The sequence below is a fragment of the Lepidothrix coronata genome, unplaced genomic scaffold (assembly GCF_001604755.1).
Source record: "Lepidothrix coronata isolate B3197 unplaced genomic scaffold, Lepidothrix_coronata-1.0 Scaffold48, whole genome shotgun sequence".
NCBI classification, from domain to species: domain Eukaryota; kingdom Metazoa; phylum Chordata; class Aves; order Passeriformes; family Pipridae; genus Lepidothrix; species Lepidothrix coronata.
Window position 1 is genome coordinate 4,591,060 of NW_016690228.1, and position 18,903 is coordinate 4,609,962.

At 44.7% G+C, this 18,903-nt stretch overlaps 1 protein-coding gene across 1 annotated transcript in view; it reads left to right on the plus strand.

Annotated features, from left to right (window-relative positions):
- The first annotated feature begins 996 nt into the window (after positions 1–996).
- The window catches only part of LHFP (lipoma HMGIC fusion partner), a 140,395-nt gene continuing 122,488 nt past the window's right edge, over positions 997–18,903 (plus strand). Inside the window, exons 1-2 of the mRNA XM_017815172.1 lie at positions 997–1,267; positions 3,694–4,253. Coding sequence (XP_017670661.1) covers positions 3,869–4,253 — 385 coding nt within the window. The 5' untranslated portion in view covers positions 997–1,267; positions 3,694–3,868. The remainder of the gene's footprint in view (positions 1,268–3,693; positions 4,254–18,903) is intronic.

An 18,903-nucleotide genomic window follows, 5' to 3' on the forward strand; every position in this document is an offset into this window, starting at 1 on the left:
TAAGAGTTTTCACTACAGGGAGAAAAATAGGAGTCTTATTTTAAAAATCCAATAAAGTAGCTTTGTAATTAAATTCTGAACGTGGCTGTTGTTACTATTAGATGGTGTAAATGTGGACTGAGTACAATAAACCTCACTTTCTTTTAGCATTAATAATATTAATGAATGGTATTTAAATCACACACTATGTTCCAGGACTGTAAAAGAAACATTAACAAAGAGATTTTGCATGTCTGGTGCTGACATAATTTAAACCTGTCATAAAAATGTCTTATATCTGAAGAATTTATTCAAGTTTCTGGGCGTAGAGGAAAAACCAGAATAGGATATATCTCTTTTCCCCAGAGGCAACTCCTCCGCAAAACTTTCCCACTTAAGACACTCTGGGAAAGGGCTGGAGCTCCTGTCTCTTCGCTTGACCTAACGCAGCCGGGATGAGCTGATAGGTACTGTGGTCACATTTACTCTCGCTGTAGACCAACTCCCGAACTGTTGCGATGAAAATGCTGGATCAGCAGCTCGCATGCAGAGACAGACACACAGTTCTTATCACACGCACACCATCAGGATATTAGCCCATATTTTCCCATGTAAGGACTAAAGCCTTACCCCTTTCTTTCTAACACTCCTTCTTCGCCGGCTTTTTCCTCCTCTCCTCTCTTGCCCTTTCCTCCCCTCCGTCCCCGACTCCATCGCCCCGCGCACCCCGCACTCAGCCGCCGAACGCGGCAGGCAGTGTAGAACCCCCGGCCGGCCTCGGGAACCCGGGAGCACCGCTCCGGCCCCCGGGAGCTGAAACAGCTTCGCCCCACTCCCGGACGGGCTAGGGAAGCTGGGACCCACCCCCGCTCCGACTCCGCGGAGCCGGGACCACCGCCCCGCCCCGTAAGGGCTCGGGGCGGTGCCCCCCTCCTCCCGTTCGCCGCTCGGCCCCTCGCCCCCGGCCCCGTCCGCGGCCCCGCAACTGCGCCGACCGCGGCGGGTCCCGCCCGGGGAGGCGGCGGCGGGGGAAGGGGGAGGAGAGGCGGCGGAGTGCGTTGCCTTCCGAGGAATCAAACGGGGGGAGAGAGGAACGTGCGGAGGAAGGGAGGGAAGGACAGATCGGGCTGGGGAGGGTCCCGGTCCCGGTCCCGCCCGTCTCAGAGCTCCCGCGTCGCCTCCGCGCCGGGACCGCGGGGAGAGTCGCTTGGGGCGGCCGCCACCCGCCGGCCCCGCGCCCATGTGCTCCCGGCAGCCGCGGCGGGCAACCTCCACGCCCGGCGTGTCCGTAAGTAGCCCTTCGCTCCCTGGCACCGCTCCCGGCCCCATCCTGACACTCCCAGACCCCTCGCCGCTCCTGCTCCTTTCAGACTCCGGCCCTCCCTCACTCCCTGCACCCCCTTCCTTTCTCGAACCCCTGCCCTCTCTCATTCACTGTACGCTGCATCCCTTGCAGGACTCCGAATCCCCGTGCCGTCAGAACCTCCTTCCCCTCCGCGACCCCTTCCCACCCTGCACAGCCATATCCCCTGCATCCCCGGACCCCATTCCACCCCCCCCCTCCGGGTTCCTCTTCCCCGCTCCTACACCTAGCTCGGCCGCATCTCTTACCCGTTGCACCGGATCCTCCAGACTCCCTTCCCGGATCCCCAGCCCTCTCATCCTCTTGTCTTCCCGCATTCTTCCCCTCCCGGGCCCCTGTCCTTCCCATATCTCCCTGCCACCCCGGACCGCTCTCCCTTTCCGCCCCGCTGTTTCCCGGCTCTCCGTCCTCCTCGTCCCTTGGATCCCCTACACTCCTGACACCTCTGCCTTTCCAGCCCTTCCCTGTCCGCATTCCCCTTTCTCTCTCGGACCCCCTTTCCTTCACAGTCTGCTCCTCCTGGACCCCCTGTCCTCACAGCCTCTTCCCCTCCCGCATCCCCTTCCCCTCCTGGAGCCCCTGCACTTCAGCCCATCCCTCCCCGGCCCCCCCGCCCCACAGCCTGCTGCGCCCTCTCGCCCAGCAGCCTTCCCCTGGCATCACCCCGGCGAGTTTTGGTTCCAGACCGCCGCCTTCCCTCGGGGGAAGCCGTATCTCTCCGCCGCCCCCTCCTACTCCCGGAGGGGGGGGAGCGGGGTTTCGGGGCCGGAGGGGCAAGTACGCCTCCCGACAGAGCTCCCGGGATGTGAGCTGGCAGGCTGCGGGGAGGCAAAGCTGCTGCCTCGCTGGAGCCGGCGGGGGTCCTACCATGTTGTCCCCTATTTTCAGCAGTACCTCTTCCCCCGATTCAGGGAATGATCTCCCATAAGTGCCGTGACCCACTTTGGCTTAGACTTTTGGTGCCACGCCAAGACACAGACAGATCCTTCTCTAGATGATGCATCTGGAGGAATGGCGGCCCCCCATGCCTTTCTTCGAAGTTTTTATCCCCAGGGCTTTGGCGTTTTTCAGGTTGAAAGGTATTTCTGTGGATGGGCTATGGGTAGATAGGTGTACTCTTCCTTAGTGGCAGTATAGCCCTTTTTAATATTATAGAGGACACTTCTCTTTCTTAGTGTTTTAAAAGTAAATAAAACTTTCATGTGGTGCACATGGTTAATTTTGCTTCCAGACTTTCTCTGTGTTCCCTTCTTGTGCTGAAGTCGTATTCATTTTGTTGCCTGTTCATGAATTGGATTCACTGATTAGTGTCTAATCATGCTTAGAAGAAGCCCCTGTAAATAGCTATCAGAATTAATTTGGCAGCAACCATGAGAAATGATCATAAATTTACAAATGCAGTTGGAATAATGATCCAACATGAATTTAACAGGAAATACACCCCTGATATCTGGGAACAGCATGTAGGTTTCTATGACAGTCAAATGCACTTGGTCACACTGGTCCTGAGCTTAGAGGCTGGGAGTTGTCTGAGAAGGGTACAGAGGGATTTGAGCTGGGAAGAGGTGAAGAGGTGGGCTGAATGCAAGCAGTAATATTAAGAGAGACCTCTGTGTTTTAATCATGTGCTGCTTGAGGTTGTGTAGTGGTGAATCCAAAGGATATGGCAATGTCTTCACTTACCAGAAGCCCACCCAAAGTTTGGGTTCCTGGCACTTCTGGACATCAAGTGATAAAAGGCTTCTTTTGCACAGGGATACCAAACAACTTGGAGTGCTGGAAAAAATGTCTCATAACACTTCTTTTGGGGTGTGTTAATGGGTTTTACCACTGTCACAAGGGTCTGATCGGGAACTACCTTAGGCACTCTGAGTGGTTTTGCACTGAAGCTGTGGGGCCAGGTACACATGAATGTACATGTGAATGTACATGTATATGTGAAGTACATTCTCCAGGCATTGCAGGAGGAATTTCTGGCTAGCCAAGGATAAACAAGACCTCATCTTTTTTTCTATCGGCACTGGAAAAATCATGATGCACAGTGGGGAAATGTGAGTAGGCAAGTACACAGGGAGCCCCTGAAGGTGGCTGCAGAGTGTTCGAGGATGTGCACAGCAGCCTGTGTCAACTGGGCTGCCTACCACCACTGTCACACTGACCATGGCAGCTGGTACCACTGAGAATGATTGTAGGGTCTCCTTGCAAGGATGGGACAGAAAAGTGACATGTCTTATTCAAAAGTCCCATAGGAAGGAAAAACACTCTAGCAAACAAATATTTTTTCCTAATGTCAGTATTACTAAACTTGTATTTTTCTCCTTTTTTTTTTTTGTGTTTTGCTATTTAATTAGGGACCTTTGACTTCATGATGGGAGGAAATATCCCCCCGGTTGTTAGGATCCGAGCTTCACCCTGTGTGAGGATTTGTCAAGGCTGAGAGACTCTGGATTATCCACAAACATCCTCTAAAATACACGGTTACTTTTGTGTCTTTCCATCGTGAGGGGTCTTGGAGCAGATACAAAGATGGCCTCAAGCCTCACCTGTGCCGGTGTCATCTGGGCCTTCCTCTCCTTCCTCTGTGCCGCTGCCTCCTGTGTTGGTTTCTTCATGCCCTACTGGCTCTTAGGGTCTCAGCTGGAGAAGTCAGTTTCCTTCGGCACTTTCCGGAGGTGTTCCTACCCGGTGCGGGACGAGAGCCGCCAGATGACCGTGATGGTGGAGCAGTGTGGCCGCTATGCCTCCTTCCAGGCCATCCCGAGTGCTGAGTGGAGGATCTGCACGGTGGTGACGGGCCTGGGCTGCGGGCTGCTTCTCTTGGTGGCCCTGACAGCGCTCATGGGCTGCTGCATTTCTGAGCTGATCTCCAGAACCGTGGGCAGGGTGGCAGGAGGCATCCAGTTCCTGGGGGGTAAGTGTGCATGCAGGGAGGGGACAGGGGTGTCCAGGCTACTAGTTTGTATGTGTGGAGAGTCCCCTGGTGCTTTGGGATGAGGAGGGGGTGAGTCAAACTTTCTGCTGGCAAGGGAAACCACTTGGCTCTCTCGACTGACTGAGCTGATTATCTGGATGCCTGAATGTGGCCCAATGATACAGTGGCCTGTGGTCACTCTCTTGTGCTCAAGTCCCTATCTGGTCCTTGTGTGACCTTTGAGAGTTGTGTGGCAAGTCAACTTCTGTGGGCCAGCACAGTGATTTTGTGGGCTGTAGTTTCCAGCAGAGCTTAGCTGGGATGGAGGTACCTGGAGAAGCCTGGGGGCTACAGATCCCCATAGAGTATTGTGGTTTGGCAGAGGAGAGGCTGTGTTATGTGGGAACAAGCTCTCTTTCTCCTTCCTACCCCCATTACTGGCAAAGCTCCCTCCACCTCTGCTTTCTGCACCTGTGTGTATCTGGCAACAAGCTTGTGGCCCATGTTTGAAGTATGGATTGTTTATCCATGGTGGAGGTGACCCACCATCTCCTGGGAGGGGCTGGCTGACCCACGCTACCCGCTGATGGTGTCATAGGTTTGTTGACTCCATGGGCTAGACAGTGTGTGGGAGAATTATCTCCCCTCCTTTTTCTGGCTTGTAATTGCATGGTATCTTTATAACTGTGGAGGATTTGAAGAATAAGAGACAATAAACAGGATCTTCAAGCATGTTTTTGTGGGGCAGTTTTCCCAGTAAATCATCACTCTCTTGTCATCAGTGACATGCAGCTCAGTGGCACTCAGTTTTGCCTGCTGCAAGTGCTCCACTGCTCACATGCAACTTGCCCCCACAAGGTAAAGTGTTTTCCTGAGCTTTGGGTGCTGAGGCAGAACATTTGGGTATCTTGCCATGTCTGGTCCCAGCTAGGTGCCCTGGTTCATGCCCTGGAGGAGTGGGCTGCAGTGGAACCCTCACCTCTCTCCCCTCCAAAGAGAAGTTTGCCCTGCAAGGCAATCTGGATACATCCTGCGTCTGCAGCACTAAAGAAGCACAAGACAAAAACTCCACTACTTGTCCAGTTTGGTGTGGACAGCTGGTGCAAGGAGAGGGCCCTGTGCCAAGCCTCCAGCCAGGCGATGCCAGCGTAACTCCCTCCTGGCTGCCAGGAGCCCTGCCTCCAACTTTTTGAGTAGTTTCTGCACTTTAGAGCAAGCTGACCCTGTCACTTCAGCCTTCCCTTAGCTTTGTGACCCCCCGGCATTCCTGTGTTTAATCTGGCTGACAATTTGAAAGTGCAGCAGCTGCTGGAGAGTTAACTCTGTTGGGAGCTGCGGCTTCTTGAAGCCTGCTCCATTATACAGTTCCAGCCAGGCAGCCGGGGGTGGCTGGAATTTTCAGCTTCAGTGACAATCTGCAAGCCCACTTGGTCTGACTATTTTCACTTAGAGCCATCACAGGCTTTAACCATCCTCTCTTTCCAACTGCTGTCTCGGCTCATCTGGTTTTAATTTGCGTTTGGCCCCTTTCTTATGACCGTGCTCTCCTGTGTGCCTGTGGAGCGGGGCTGGCAGGAGAGCTCACAGCTGTTGGCTTACAGCCACCCCAGCAAACACAGCAGCTCCAGTGGTGGGGCCTGTGGGAGGAACCCTGTTACCCCATGAGAGTGGTGTGGGCTCAAGGTGTGCACCCTTCTTTGAGACAGGATGGTGGCTTCTATGCCAGGAGGTGAGAGGTCCCTTCAGTACACACCATGGCCACCCCCTGGAGCTTATCCAAGCTGACAAGGCAGCATCCCATCCTGCCTGGAAGTGCTTGTCCTCAGTATGTGACAATTCAGAGACATATGAATTTGTGATGTGAAATGAAAATTGCCAAGAAGTTTGCTTACAGTTCAGAAATTAGTTACACAGCATGTCTAATTTTCCCCTCTACTGGCTTAGAAGGTTGTTCTCGCTTTTCCAGCACTGCTGAAAGTGTGTAAGAAATGACCAAAGTGAGAACCCATCATTTCTTAATCTCCTTAAAACCTAACTGTGGGGACATGAGGTAGAGGCCGGGTGGTGAAAGCCAATAATTTGGACAAACTGAAGGGGCACATTAGGGTGAAGGTCAGGTTCTTACATCCTTCATCAGATCCTTAGCTGCTATAAATCAGTAAAGGTTAATTGTTTAAGTGACATGACTATATTCACTCAGATGTCTAATTTAGGCACTATAATTATTATGTTGTTTTATATCAAGATAACCCTGAGCTGTTCACCTTACTTACAAACAGGGAATGCCAGCTCTTTGTTCCCTGTATTGCAGTTGTATGTTTAGCTGTATACCACGATGTCCACTTTGAATGTGCACTCAGTGGCGGTACAGTGGTTGTCATTTTAATTGACTTCCACTTAGAGATCTAATAAAATAAAACCTTCACAAATACTATTTTTAATTGGGGAAAAGAACTCCCACATATCTTTATGTAAAGAAAAAAACTGTGGAAATAAGCAGCCACTGAGTGATGCTATTAATTTGTCCTCTGTGTTAGGACAAGGAGGTGGCTAGATGGTTTCACTTTCTTTTCATCTGAGTTGTCTGCAACAATACTGTGCTGTGGCTCCTGCTCCAGTCATGAAGGATGACTGGGCATAAACCATGTTTCTCTTGAAGTTAGAAACCAGCATAAAGACAGGCTCCGTGTAGCTAGCTTATGGCTTTAGTGGTGTTTTTTTAATTTAGGATCCAAGTAATTTTCTCAATACGTTTTAAAAACATGGACTTGAGGAGGGTGTAAGCCAATGGACAACGGGGTATTATGGGAGGCCCAAGAGTGGGTGAGATGTACAAGCCACTGGAGCTACAGTGAGCCAAAGCACTCCATCATCATGGCTAGGCTTCGCGAACGAAGATTTGGGAAGGACTCTACCCACATTTGCTACAAGCATGCTGGTGGCTAAAAAGGCCAATGCGAGATAGACAAGATCGGTTGCAAAAGGCACAGCGGAAAGACTCTTTGCATGGTATCGGCAAGACACGATTCTTTCTGTGTTGTCTTTTCTCTTCCTGCATGCGTTCTCAAAGGAAGCAGCAGCGTTATGGATCAGGGTTGGGTCTGCGGCTTCCAGTGCACCTTATCACCTGCCGTTTCGTTCCTCGCCTGTCGCTACAGGGCTTTACAAATGTGGGTATAACCTTCAGGCCTGCGCAATGGATTTTTTTAGGTGATACACAGCATGCGCAGAACTGGACCTACACTTTAATCCTAAGGTTCATCTGCCAGGGCCGAGCGAGCTTGGACGGTGGCAGTGAGGTCTTCAGGACGTAGGTTTAATCAGTATCCTTCTCTTAGATGGATGGCCTTACAGGGCTAAATGAGCTCCATCTGCCCAGTTTTGGAATTAGAGTTGTCCTTCTCCTAGGATGACTGCCAGAAGGCTAGTGAGCCAAAGCACTAAGGTTGCTAAAACTAACTTACTGCAACGTTAGAAACATTTTTACTGCTGTGAAGAGATGGCAGAGAGGTTTGCTTACCAGAGGTGGTAGGAAAACAGACTGATCCTTTTTTTCTAGCAGTGTGAAGGAGGAATAACTCCAAGTAGGTCAGTGGAATAACACCTGTAAAAAAATAGTGTGCCTTGTGCTACCTAAACAGTGCCAAGGTTTTATGGCTGGGATTTCCCCAACTTGCATGTGGCAGCTCATGGAAGTGAATTATTCATGAGTGCTTATACCATAAATCTGCTCTTCTCATAAAAATTGAATGGCAGAACCTGCAAGAAATTGTGGATCCACGCAGAGTCAAAAGGGCTCTTTGGATATTGCTTGATCTTACATGCTTAGTCTGCATTTGCTCTTTCACGATGATCCTGGCTACAGAGCATACATGTATTTTAAGATGACTCTGGGATGATACATGTTGAGTTTCTGTTCCTATTAGAAGGATTGCATCATAGACTTTTCCTCTCATTTGCAATTATGGGAACCGCTTCCTTTCCATGTAAATGATCATGTGGCAGCTCTGTAGCCATTACAGAAATTGCTTACATGAAAAACAATGCTTTTAGCTTTTTCTGAGGCAATTTGGTAGTGGGCAACAAGAAGTAGCCAATCCCCCAAGGCCAGCCTTTTCTGCGGTGGCTGTCAGTGGGCTGCAGTCCACAGCCAGCAAACTGCTGCTGGGGTGTCTCAGAACATGCTTTCAGGACATCTCTGTTGGATTGCTTCGAAGAGCTGACAACTGAGGTGAAAGTTATGCTGTCTGTAACCTCTTGAGGGCATAATCATGTAGATGGATACAGTCTTCACTGATAACAGCAAGTGCAGTGTTTCCAGCTGGTTTCCTCTGTATATTTGGAAGACCGAGGCATATTTAATGTAGCTAGAACAGATTGTGAGGATGTATCTTTGACCATAAGTATTGAGAACATGACAGCAGGAAGTGAAGTTTAACAAATCTATGGCAAATTGGAGTCTGTAATTATTGATCTTCCTTTCATTGTGCCATGGCAAGTCCATTCCACTTAAATGGAGAAACTAGAAATTTACAGATAGGCAGCTCGGATATGACATACTCATTTGGTGAATAGTTTCAAACTCTGAATGCAGAGCAATGATTTTAAGAACATAATGAACTTAAAGGTTAGCCAATTTTATGGGAGACAGTGGATCAAAAGACACAAGTATTGCAAGGATGGTCCATTTAAAGAGCATTACACTGGCAAGGTGAAGATTTTAATTAAAATGGTCAACATACAGAAATAAAATCTTCACTAGCTCAGAACTCCCTTTGGCTGCATGGGACAGCTAAACCAAGCTTAGAGTGTGGATCCAAGGGAATAGAGCATGACACAACCTGCTGGCGTAGGCACTTCTTTGAACCTGACACTATGGCCCTGATTTTGAGTGTCATGTGAGAAATGAACCTTCTCCCTAGTTATGGGGTAGCCATGTAGTTTGTATTGTCATTTTTACTACTCCTTGACTGCACTTTAGCAAAGTACGAGTTTTGCTATTTCCTTCAGTAAATGAGTGAAGTTTTCAGCAGTGTCAACTCTTCCTCTCCTCATTTCTCTGTTTTGTTTCCCTTGTGTCTCATGAGAGTGCTGAAACTCCTGAAACTATGGTCCTTGAATTGCTGGTTGGAAAATCTGGAGAGCTTTTGAAATATGGCATGATGAAAGGAGCATTTGGTTATTTGAGAAAAAGGGGACACAGATCCTACCAGCATCTGATTTTGTGTCTGAAAAAAAAAAAAGTGGCCTTATGGAAAAAGCTCTCAGCAATACATGAAATTGCTGGAGAATCCTTCTCCAAGTGTTCTGTGCCAATAGAGACCATAATAGTTTCCACTACCCATAGGGTGCTCAGAACAAGTGTTTGCTGGATGCAGAGAGCAGAAAAATAAGATGAGGAGATTGTTGAGTGTGGGGTGATGGCTCTCTGTTGTCTGTGATGAAATCTTAGAGAAAGCCTTTGTGATTTTGGGCTGAAGATTTTAAAGAGACAGATCCAAAGGAGATCTGTAATTTCTTTGCATATTAATAGCTCAATCTGACTTTGCAGATGAGATCATACTAAAATGTAGGGGCAAAGAATGAAAGACCATTAGGTCATAGCATTGTGGGTTCATGTAGAGAAGCTATGCCTCAAGGGATTTGCTTGGAGAAACAGTTAGAGAAGTAAGAGGAGGCTCTTGGGAGAGATGGCATCACTGAACCTAAGTTGTGTTTCAAGAAATGTGGCTGGCAGTCAAAGACAGTCCATCATCAAGGGGAACAAAGACAGTTTTGCTTCTGAGAGCAGCTAAGAAAAATCATTAGGGCCTTTGGTGAGAGTAGTTGCAGTTGACTACAGGAACTAGAAGCTCCTGGGAAAGGTTTTTGTGCAGCTGGAGGCACTGACCAGTAACCATTATTTTGTCTGACAGCTGAAGTGTGGCTTTCTGCTTTCTGCCTGGAAGACTAAGATCAGCATAATTTTCTGCCTATAGGGAGAAAATGTAACTGAGTAGAGCCTTACTGGGAACAGGGAAGATCTGAGATGGTCAAGAGACTTCCAGGAAGAAAACAGTTACCCCAGACTCTTTTGTAGTTCTCCCAAGCAATTTCATCCTTTTGTCCCACCTGTACATATTCTTCCCAACTCTTCCTCCAATTTGTACCTGAAAAAAAACAGATGTTAAAAAAATGCAAAACCAGTTTTTTAGTTCTATATTCTCTTTAGCCTAAAAATAGTTTTTGAAAGGCTAACTTTTGGGGAGAGGCAAAGGAGGGGCATCTGCTTCTGTCCAACACCCAGCCCTCTTCTTCATCTGCAAGTTAGCCATGCAGGGCTGTTTTGTCACATCTTCCTAACACTGGATGCAGAACTTCAGTGACTTTGCTATGCTCCTGTAGACATGTGACAGGGCAATCCTCATCTTAGACAAAGACAAGCTGAAGGATAGGCAGTAGTCCAGCTTATGTGTACACATATAAAGACATTGTAAGGGAGGCATATGAAAGGAACAGAAGCCTCACTGAGGAAACAGAAGAGCAAACGACACTGTTAAATGTTGCTAGTGAGTGATTGCATGTCATGTCATAGGCTCATTGATTCAGAAATAAAAAAGTCAGCAGAGAACACTGTGACTATTTATTCTGAGGTCTGCTGTAGCAAAGGTCATAGGAGAGCTTTCATATAATTTTGGTTTGAACCAGAGTGTATCTCTGAGAAAAAACTTCTAGTCTGAAGTTAATTTAAGTTTGAAAAAAGCAGTATCTCCATAAGCTGTTCCAGTGGTGAATTGCTCCAATTGCTTTTCTTCGAGATCATTAATGCAAATGTTAAAAATGTAGCAGTAGTAATATATCATTGCAAAAATTATATTTTCTCAAGGATTTTTTTTTTAAGTTGCATTTAGATTGCTTTTAATCCATTTACGCTGTGCTTTGTTGTGGTTTCTTTACCAGAAGAACTTGTATAGAAGCTGCTTTCACACCAGTGTTTCACACTAGTTCTCTTTCCAATTTCCTATAGGCATCCACCAGAAGATTTAAATGCAGTGTATAGTTTTGCAGCTTTGTCCCTTTTCAGCTTGACTTTGACTTGTTAAACTACTTCCTGTGACTGCTTGGGCCTATGCTCAGTTTCTGCTTCTGTATTCAGATAGAAGTTAAAATATAAGACAAAATCAGGACTGAAGCCTAACTGATGTTGCTCTTAGTTTATAAAGGACATTACTTAGATTCCTACTCTCTTAATTAGATGTAGCCTGTGTTACTTGAATCTTTCCTCACAATGCATGGGGCACCAAATCTGACTGGTAGGGAATCCAAGCTGAAAAAAGTAAAGGTGCAGACTTACATTCTGTATATTCTTAAGAGAGGATCCTGTTGGTTGTTTGCTCAAAGATGTTCCCATTGCGGCCTTGCTAAAGACTGCTGCCCTGACAGATCTAACAGCATAGCTGTTTGTGAGATTTTCCTTAAAGAGTCCTGCTGAAGGAGACATGGTTAGCAAAGTTTGCTATTTAAGCTAACACCAACCATTATGACAAAACAGGTTAGCAAGGAAGAATCAGCATTAAGCGTTACTGATCCTAAAGTACTGAATCAGGAGCTCTGAGGAGGCTATCCCTTCCAGCAAGGTCACAAGTGGTGCAGAGCAAGCAGGGAGTTGTAATGGTGCTGGAACAGAGGAGATATAACTTGAAGAAGACAAGTAATGTGGAGAGTAGCCTTCATACTTAGCTGTCTTTGTTTTTTAGTTTCTGTTTCCAGCCATTTCAGATATCTTAACTCTTCTGGTGTTTCAAAATCGTCCTAAAAAAAGCATCAGGACTCTTATGGCCTGCAAATTTTTGTATGTCCTTTGAAGTCAATGACAGTTAGTAAAAATTACATCAGTATTTCTATTCTAGAGATAGGATTATTGAGTTGTGACTTTAGTCTCAAGTGGGTGTGGTTCTGAGGATGACTTTCTTCTGTAAGAGCTACCCCAGTGAATTAACTTGTTTATACTGAATTGTGTTTTGAAATACATATTCTTTTTTTAATTATATTTAATTCTAATATAAATTTTGACTAAATACAGAGGAAAAAAAATCCCCATGCAGAGTTTCAGCCTGGAGCAAATTCTGCAAGTAAGATTTTAGGTGCTTTGGAAGTACATTTAAAATGGAAATGCTGCTGTATTCGAATAAAAAAAGATGATACTGCTAAAATATTGAGAAGAATCTTTTTACTTGTCTTGTTGTCCTATTGATGTTGAATATAAAAGGGATGTTTTGAATATTGCTGCAGCTGTGTTGCGTTTAAGCAGAATTTTGCATTAAGGACAGGATTTTTGATCTAAGAAGTCCTGGAGTGCTGTTTTATTTATCTGTAGAATGAAGTTCAGTTTTCTTGCTTTTTTCCCTTATCCCTTCTTTTATTAGAAAGAAACCATGATGCTCAGCACTTCTGTGGGGCTTTTCATTTCAAAAGGCTTTGCCTGCATAACGTAATGAAACTTAAGAAAACGTGAAGCAGGGGAGCAAATAATCTATTTTACTGATGTTGAGTCAGAGTAAATTCAGAGTTACTTCACTTCAGATCCTCTACATTTGTTTTGATTAGAGCAGAATCTGGGTTGGAGTTAGCAATTTTGTTTCTGCATTGAAAGATCTGGCTTGTTTTGCTTCCTGAGCTCCATGAGATATTTGAATATCTCTGGGAACTTCATTTAGGCATCAACATGTTTCAGTATTTTCCAATGTGGGTGAAATCATATGCCTTACAGACAGGACAAAATTGTTCCCAGTGGTGTATTTTCCAGGATTTTGTCCAGTCCGGTGTTAAATGTTGATGTAATTTGTTGGGTTGAGATTTTTTTCTCATTTCTCTTAGGAAATTCGGCTTACTATGCATTGCACATGGATTTTTTTTCACAGTGTTCAAGCTACATTTTCCTTTCCTTGATCATATCCTTTTACTTCTCCAATACACATTTTTACCTTCTAAGGATTTTTACTTTGGCTTTACGAAGTACAATAAGTGAGTTTTCAAAGCCTTTCATGAATTCAGTGAAGTCAGCCATAGAACTTGAGAGTGACCAACATATTGTTTCCATGCAGTGAGCATTGGGAAGGAGAGTGGTGTAATTAACAAACACAGGAATTATTTGTACAACCAAAACTCCAACCACAGCTGCTTGCCTTGTGGTGGCCATCACGTTGGCTGGCTTCCTGCTCCAGGATTTCCTTTGGCTCTGTGGAATACCTTTCTTGACTTCACTAATGTTAAGCTTTTTATGTTCATAAGCGTGAGCTCCTAAGTGGCATTTAGACCATATGGAGATATGGCCTTAAGTCACAGAGTACCAAGAAAGGACATCTTCTCCTTGCTTTTGGGATGACTCTGTCACCACGAGACATCATAGGTCAGAGAGGCAATATTGTGTTTGACAGATCCCTTCTAGTAGCTTTCCTGTATCTTCTCAGGCATGAAAAATTGGGCATGGTCAATGCACCCTGACAATGCTGCTGCTAAGGCTGATTCACCAGGCATGATTAGATCTCATTTACATTGTTTGTTCCACTGTCAGTCCCCTGATGTCACAGGTGTATCTGAGAACAGAGGCAGACTTTTTTTCCCCTGCAGACTGGCTTTTCCTTAGAGCCTGACCTGTTGAAATCAACAGCAGTATTCCTCTGTGGAACTTGGGGGAAGACAGGATCTGGAGCTTAGTGCTATTGCTACGCATTGTGTCTAGATGGATTTGGAGGAAGTTTTTGCTGTGTAGCAGTGCAGAGACCTTCATGAATTGCCAGATTCTACCTAATTTCCCAGGTATGGGATATAAATTGCATCAGGAGTAGCACCTTAGAACAAAACTCTTGAGAGGATTGCTGTACCATGAGCCGGGTCCACGTTTGCCTGCATAAGCCTGATAAACCCCAATTTTTCACTAGGACTGACCACTTTGGATTGATTTGCAGGTGTACAATTCCTTACTGGGCTAACAGACTTTTATGTAAGCTTAGCAGTAGTTTATAGGAATATACAGAAAATGATAATGAAAGAAAGACTAAACAATTACCTATTGGAAATCATTGTTATTTTATCTTGTAGCAGAATCCAAAGAGCTCCAGAGAGAATAAGCAGAAAATGCAGGATTCTGATAAACACTATGTAATTTCTATAGGAATGTAAAGATTTGACCCTTTCTTTTGCAATCGCTGGTCGGTTGTCTTGCATTGTTTCCCAATAAAGATGCCTTTGTAATGTAAAGAGGTATTATTAATTTGAGAAGAATAGTTTTCTAGTAAATGCAAAGGGATATAGAGTCCCTTGCATTGAGGAGAAAGGATTTGACATAAAGCCATGAATGGTCAATCTAGAACAACAAAAGCTGTGAGAGGATATGAAACCTGCTAACATAGTGGTGTATAAGAAATAGCCTTATAACTTCTGAGGAGTGCACTGCCTCACTTCTTCATAAGTTCAGGCTTTTGTCCAAGTCTGCAGCTAACTGCAAGCCTATTTATGAATACATTTTTATTATCCTTTTTTTTTTTTTAACTTGGGAGTGAACTTAACATTCAGAGCATCACAAGCCATTCAGGTCAGGCACAATATAGCTGAATTCTAGTTACTGGGAGGGGTTACCAGGACATACTAAAAAGTGTTTAGTTTTGAGAACTTATTCAGGGTGGAATGATTTGAGGGACCTTTGTGAGTGTATGTGTGTGAGAGGAAATTTCCTCGTTTCAGACTTTGTTCTGACTCAGCCCAGATGCTGTTATGTGATTAGGAGCTTTAAATGGCATTTGGAGATTAGTACATCTGTCTGGCAAATTTGTACGAACATCCTCAGGTGAACAGTGTTACTTCTGTTATGGTTGTTGTTGTTGTTATAATGTAGGAAATTCTAGAAACCCATCATGATGGGGAAAAGGACAGAGGCAGTTGCTGCTCCAAAGAAGTCCTAACTGAAACAGAGTCAGACTGGGAAATTGAGGGAGCTTTGAGTTTATTGCGTTTTTAATATGATAAGAACTGATGCTGACTAATTTCTTGTGCGCCCTGTAGAGAAGTAAGTAAAAGGAGACCCCCAAATGATGGCTTAGTAACTAATGACAAATGTATTACTTTAGGGGTAAAGTTTCCTCTTCAGATAACCTATATTGCTACAAAAGCTCTTTTGCTTCAATGGCATGCTCAGAAAGATATGAGCAGAGGGAGCAGGCAGAGACAGGGTGATGTGTGGAGAAGGAAGCAGGCAGAGGAGAGGGCTGTGGGAGGAGAGCAGTTTCACCTCTTTGTAAATTTCCATTTACCGTACCTTCAGATCAATGTATTCTTTGCTGCTGCTGACTTGCAGAGGATCTTTCAGATGTTGTATGGGTTACACACAGGGAAATATGAAACATAAGGCTTCTGTGCTGTAGTGTGTTTTAGATTTCAAGGAATTCTGACAGTTTTCAAGTCCTTTTTCTGGCACAGCAGTAAAAACATGATGAATGGCACTAAATACTGGACTAAAGCTCTCTACAGCCAAGACAAGCCCCCAAACCATTACAGGTACATTCTGAAAAATCAAGAGGTTAGTGATAAAAGTCAGGACATTTTTGTGAGAAGTCCTTTTACAAGAAACACAATGGCTGTTTGGAGAGCTTTGTTCAGTACTGGAAAGCTCCTCTCTAACTAGAAACTTTCTCTCTGGAAAGTATTCCAGGGTCACTAGCAGACCATTAAAACCAGAATTTGGCTGTTTGGGCCACGCTACAAGCTCAAGCAGATTGTGATGTTGAAACTCATCAGTGAGGCAAAGGTGCAGACCCTGAGCCTCTTTGTGTGGCCTGGAGCCAAGACAAATACCAATGTGCCCTTCCCATCTGTCCCCTAAACTACTGATAACTCCCTAGCTGAAGTAATGAATGTACCTGAAGCAATTTTCAACAAAGATGGGATGCACAGCTTTTTTGTCCTGTGTCTACAACCACAGTTAGAGGGATCACTCCCAAAATGAATGCATGCAGTTCTGTTAGTGAGAGCAGGCTTTTCTTAACACAGTTTCAAAATAATGCCATTATAATAATTAAAGAGTAAAATGAGTCCTTAACAGGCTGCAATGGAATGATGCTTTGGCAACTGTTCTCTGTGTGAGCACTGGGCCTTTTCCTATGTTGGGTTTATCTTCTATTTCCTGTTCTCTATTGACTTAAGGTCATTCCCCAGGCTATGGAAGGGGACAACACAGATGAAGACAGTTTATGCTGAGCCATTCACAACTCTGTTTAGCTTGTTCCTCTTTTCCATAACAATTTGCAATAAAAACTGTGTCAGGAAAGAGCCCTGTGAGGGCTGGGACAAGCCTTACGCTGGAAATGGCAAATTCCATTTCATGCCACTAAGCTGGAGATCCGGTGCTAAGAACACAGGAAGCTGGGAGGATAAATACTGTAACTTTTCATCTCATGCATGAGAATTGCAGTCTGTTATGATCTAGTGATAGAGAAAAGTCATTCTGCTTATCTCATCTAACATAGTGGCTAGTCTGATTACAAGCTTCCCTGCTTGGCACTTTTTAAAATTCAATTTGGCTGCCTGTGCCCTTGGCACACAGTGGGTTTCATTAAGTTTCACAGCAGTTAGTTTTCATTCCCTCTGTGACACCTTTTTATCAACATTTGACTCTAGTGTAATTTTAAGCAATTGTGTTGGGGTTTTTTTTTTGTTTTTTTTTTTTTTTTTTTTTTTTTTTTTTTTTTTTTTTTTTTTTTTTTTTTTTTTTTTTTGTGAAGTGCTTGTACCATAATAATTTGGCAGAGCATGTGGGAGAAGACGATTCAGACACTGTTGCAAATTTCTCTAGAAAACTAATATATGGGAAGCCAGGTCAGCTTGCAAGTGTCATCATGTATGATGACAGCAAAAAGGAGCTCCTTCCCTTTCTATTCTGATGGTATCACTGAAGACCGTCAAAAGTGCAGTTAAAGAGCTTGCTGTAAGAGCCAAATTTTATTTCCTTCAGGCTAATCACAGCTTCATTTTAAAAGCAGAGTTAGTGAGCTGCTGCTGGATTAACAACTCAGGGATGTGAGACAGACCTGCAACACGGACTGCTTAACAAGTCTATGTGAGTTTTCTTTTCAAAAAGAGTTCAGGAACTTGATTTGTTAGGAAAGTGTGTGTGTGTGTGTGTGTATGTGTGTGTATGAGTGCAGGAATGCAGAGAGCAAATGTGGTTTTTTTCCTTTTAGTATCAGATACTTAGTCTGCGGTAGGTGTGGTGAGGGAACACAAGTGTCCCAGCTCAGGCTTTGCATCTCTTGTTCTCATCACTGCTACCTCCTCCCCAGTGAAGAGCAACATTTTCTCCAGACAGATGCTGGGCAAATTTGTACAAGTATAAGTGATTTTGTGCAAGTATAAGTGGTGTTCACTCTAGGAGGCCTTTCTTTGCAGAGTGACAGCCCTTCTGAAATGCTAGCCCTTTTTTTTCAGTCTGCCAAACCTGAACATCCAAAAATAATGTGTTATGGTTTCTCAGTAAAATTTGAAAAAGTACCTAATTAAAAAATCATTCAAAGTGAAACTTAAAAGCTCTTAAAAGTGAGCTCCACATTCAGAGGTAACTCAGAGACTGACAGATCCGTACCTCACTGCAAGACAAGGGCAGCCAAGCTTGGGAGACCATAAATCATCTTTAGAGTGAGACTTCTGATTGATGAAACTTTTCCTTATTGCCCTTTAGAAGGTATTAGTTCATGTCCTTTTAGTTTTACTAATGGAACATCTTGCTTTCTCTACCCTAAGGTCTCCACAGTGCCTTTGTAGACAAAGTATTTCCAAATGCACACAGTTTTGAGCCTCCTTAAACACCTCAGGTTCTCCTTAAACATCTCAGGAAAGCTGGAGGTTGTGGACAGCTCCCCACCTTCTTCGCAAGAGAGACCTTTGTGCTGTGTAGCTCTTCATGGGAGAAAATGCTCTGGGGATTTTCTGCAAGGAACCCTGCTTCCTTGGAGGTTTCCCATGCGATGGGACTGGTAAAACCTATGCTAAACAGCTGGACTTGGTGATTCTTGTGGGTCCCTTCGAACTCAGAATATTCTGTAATTCTGTGATCTTTTTGGACATCAATATTTCGACAGCATTCTTTTACCAGTGTGGCCAGTGGCAGTTCTGAAATAATAAATAGTCGAAATACCATTTGAGAATGCAAGTCAATACAAATCTTAGAAGAGTTATATCTTTGTGTTTTGTATCACAGAAGGCTTTAAAATAAGACCACCTCTTGTTTCAGGATGATATATTTCATTATCAGTGCTGATGAACACCTGACTTTGTGGGCCTTCAGCTATAGAGAAACAAGACTGCTAATGGCATGTGGAATCCTGATAGACGTCTCTGAGTATTTATAGACCTTGATATATATATGCAATCTATGGATATTTCAAAACTGATTAAGATTTTTGAACCTGAGTTAAAGTTATACTTGGCATTTTGATAGTGTCAAGGCAAAATTAATCAGAGCTCAAAAGATATGCAGTCTTACTGACACGCTAGTGACAGTGAAAATATAAACCACTGAGAAATATCCTGCTGAAAGACAGAGTGTAACCTGGATTTTGGAAGAGAATCTGTAAAACTGGCTTACTGCCACGGGCAGACTCTGAGGTGATGTGTAATAGTG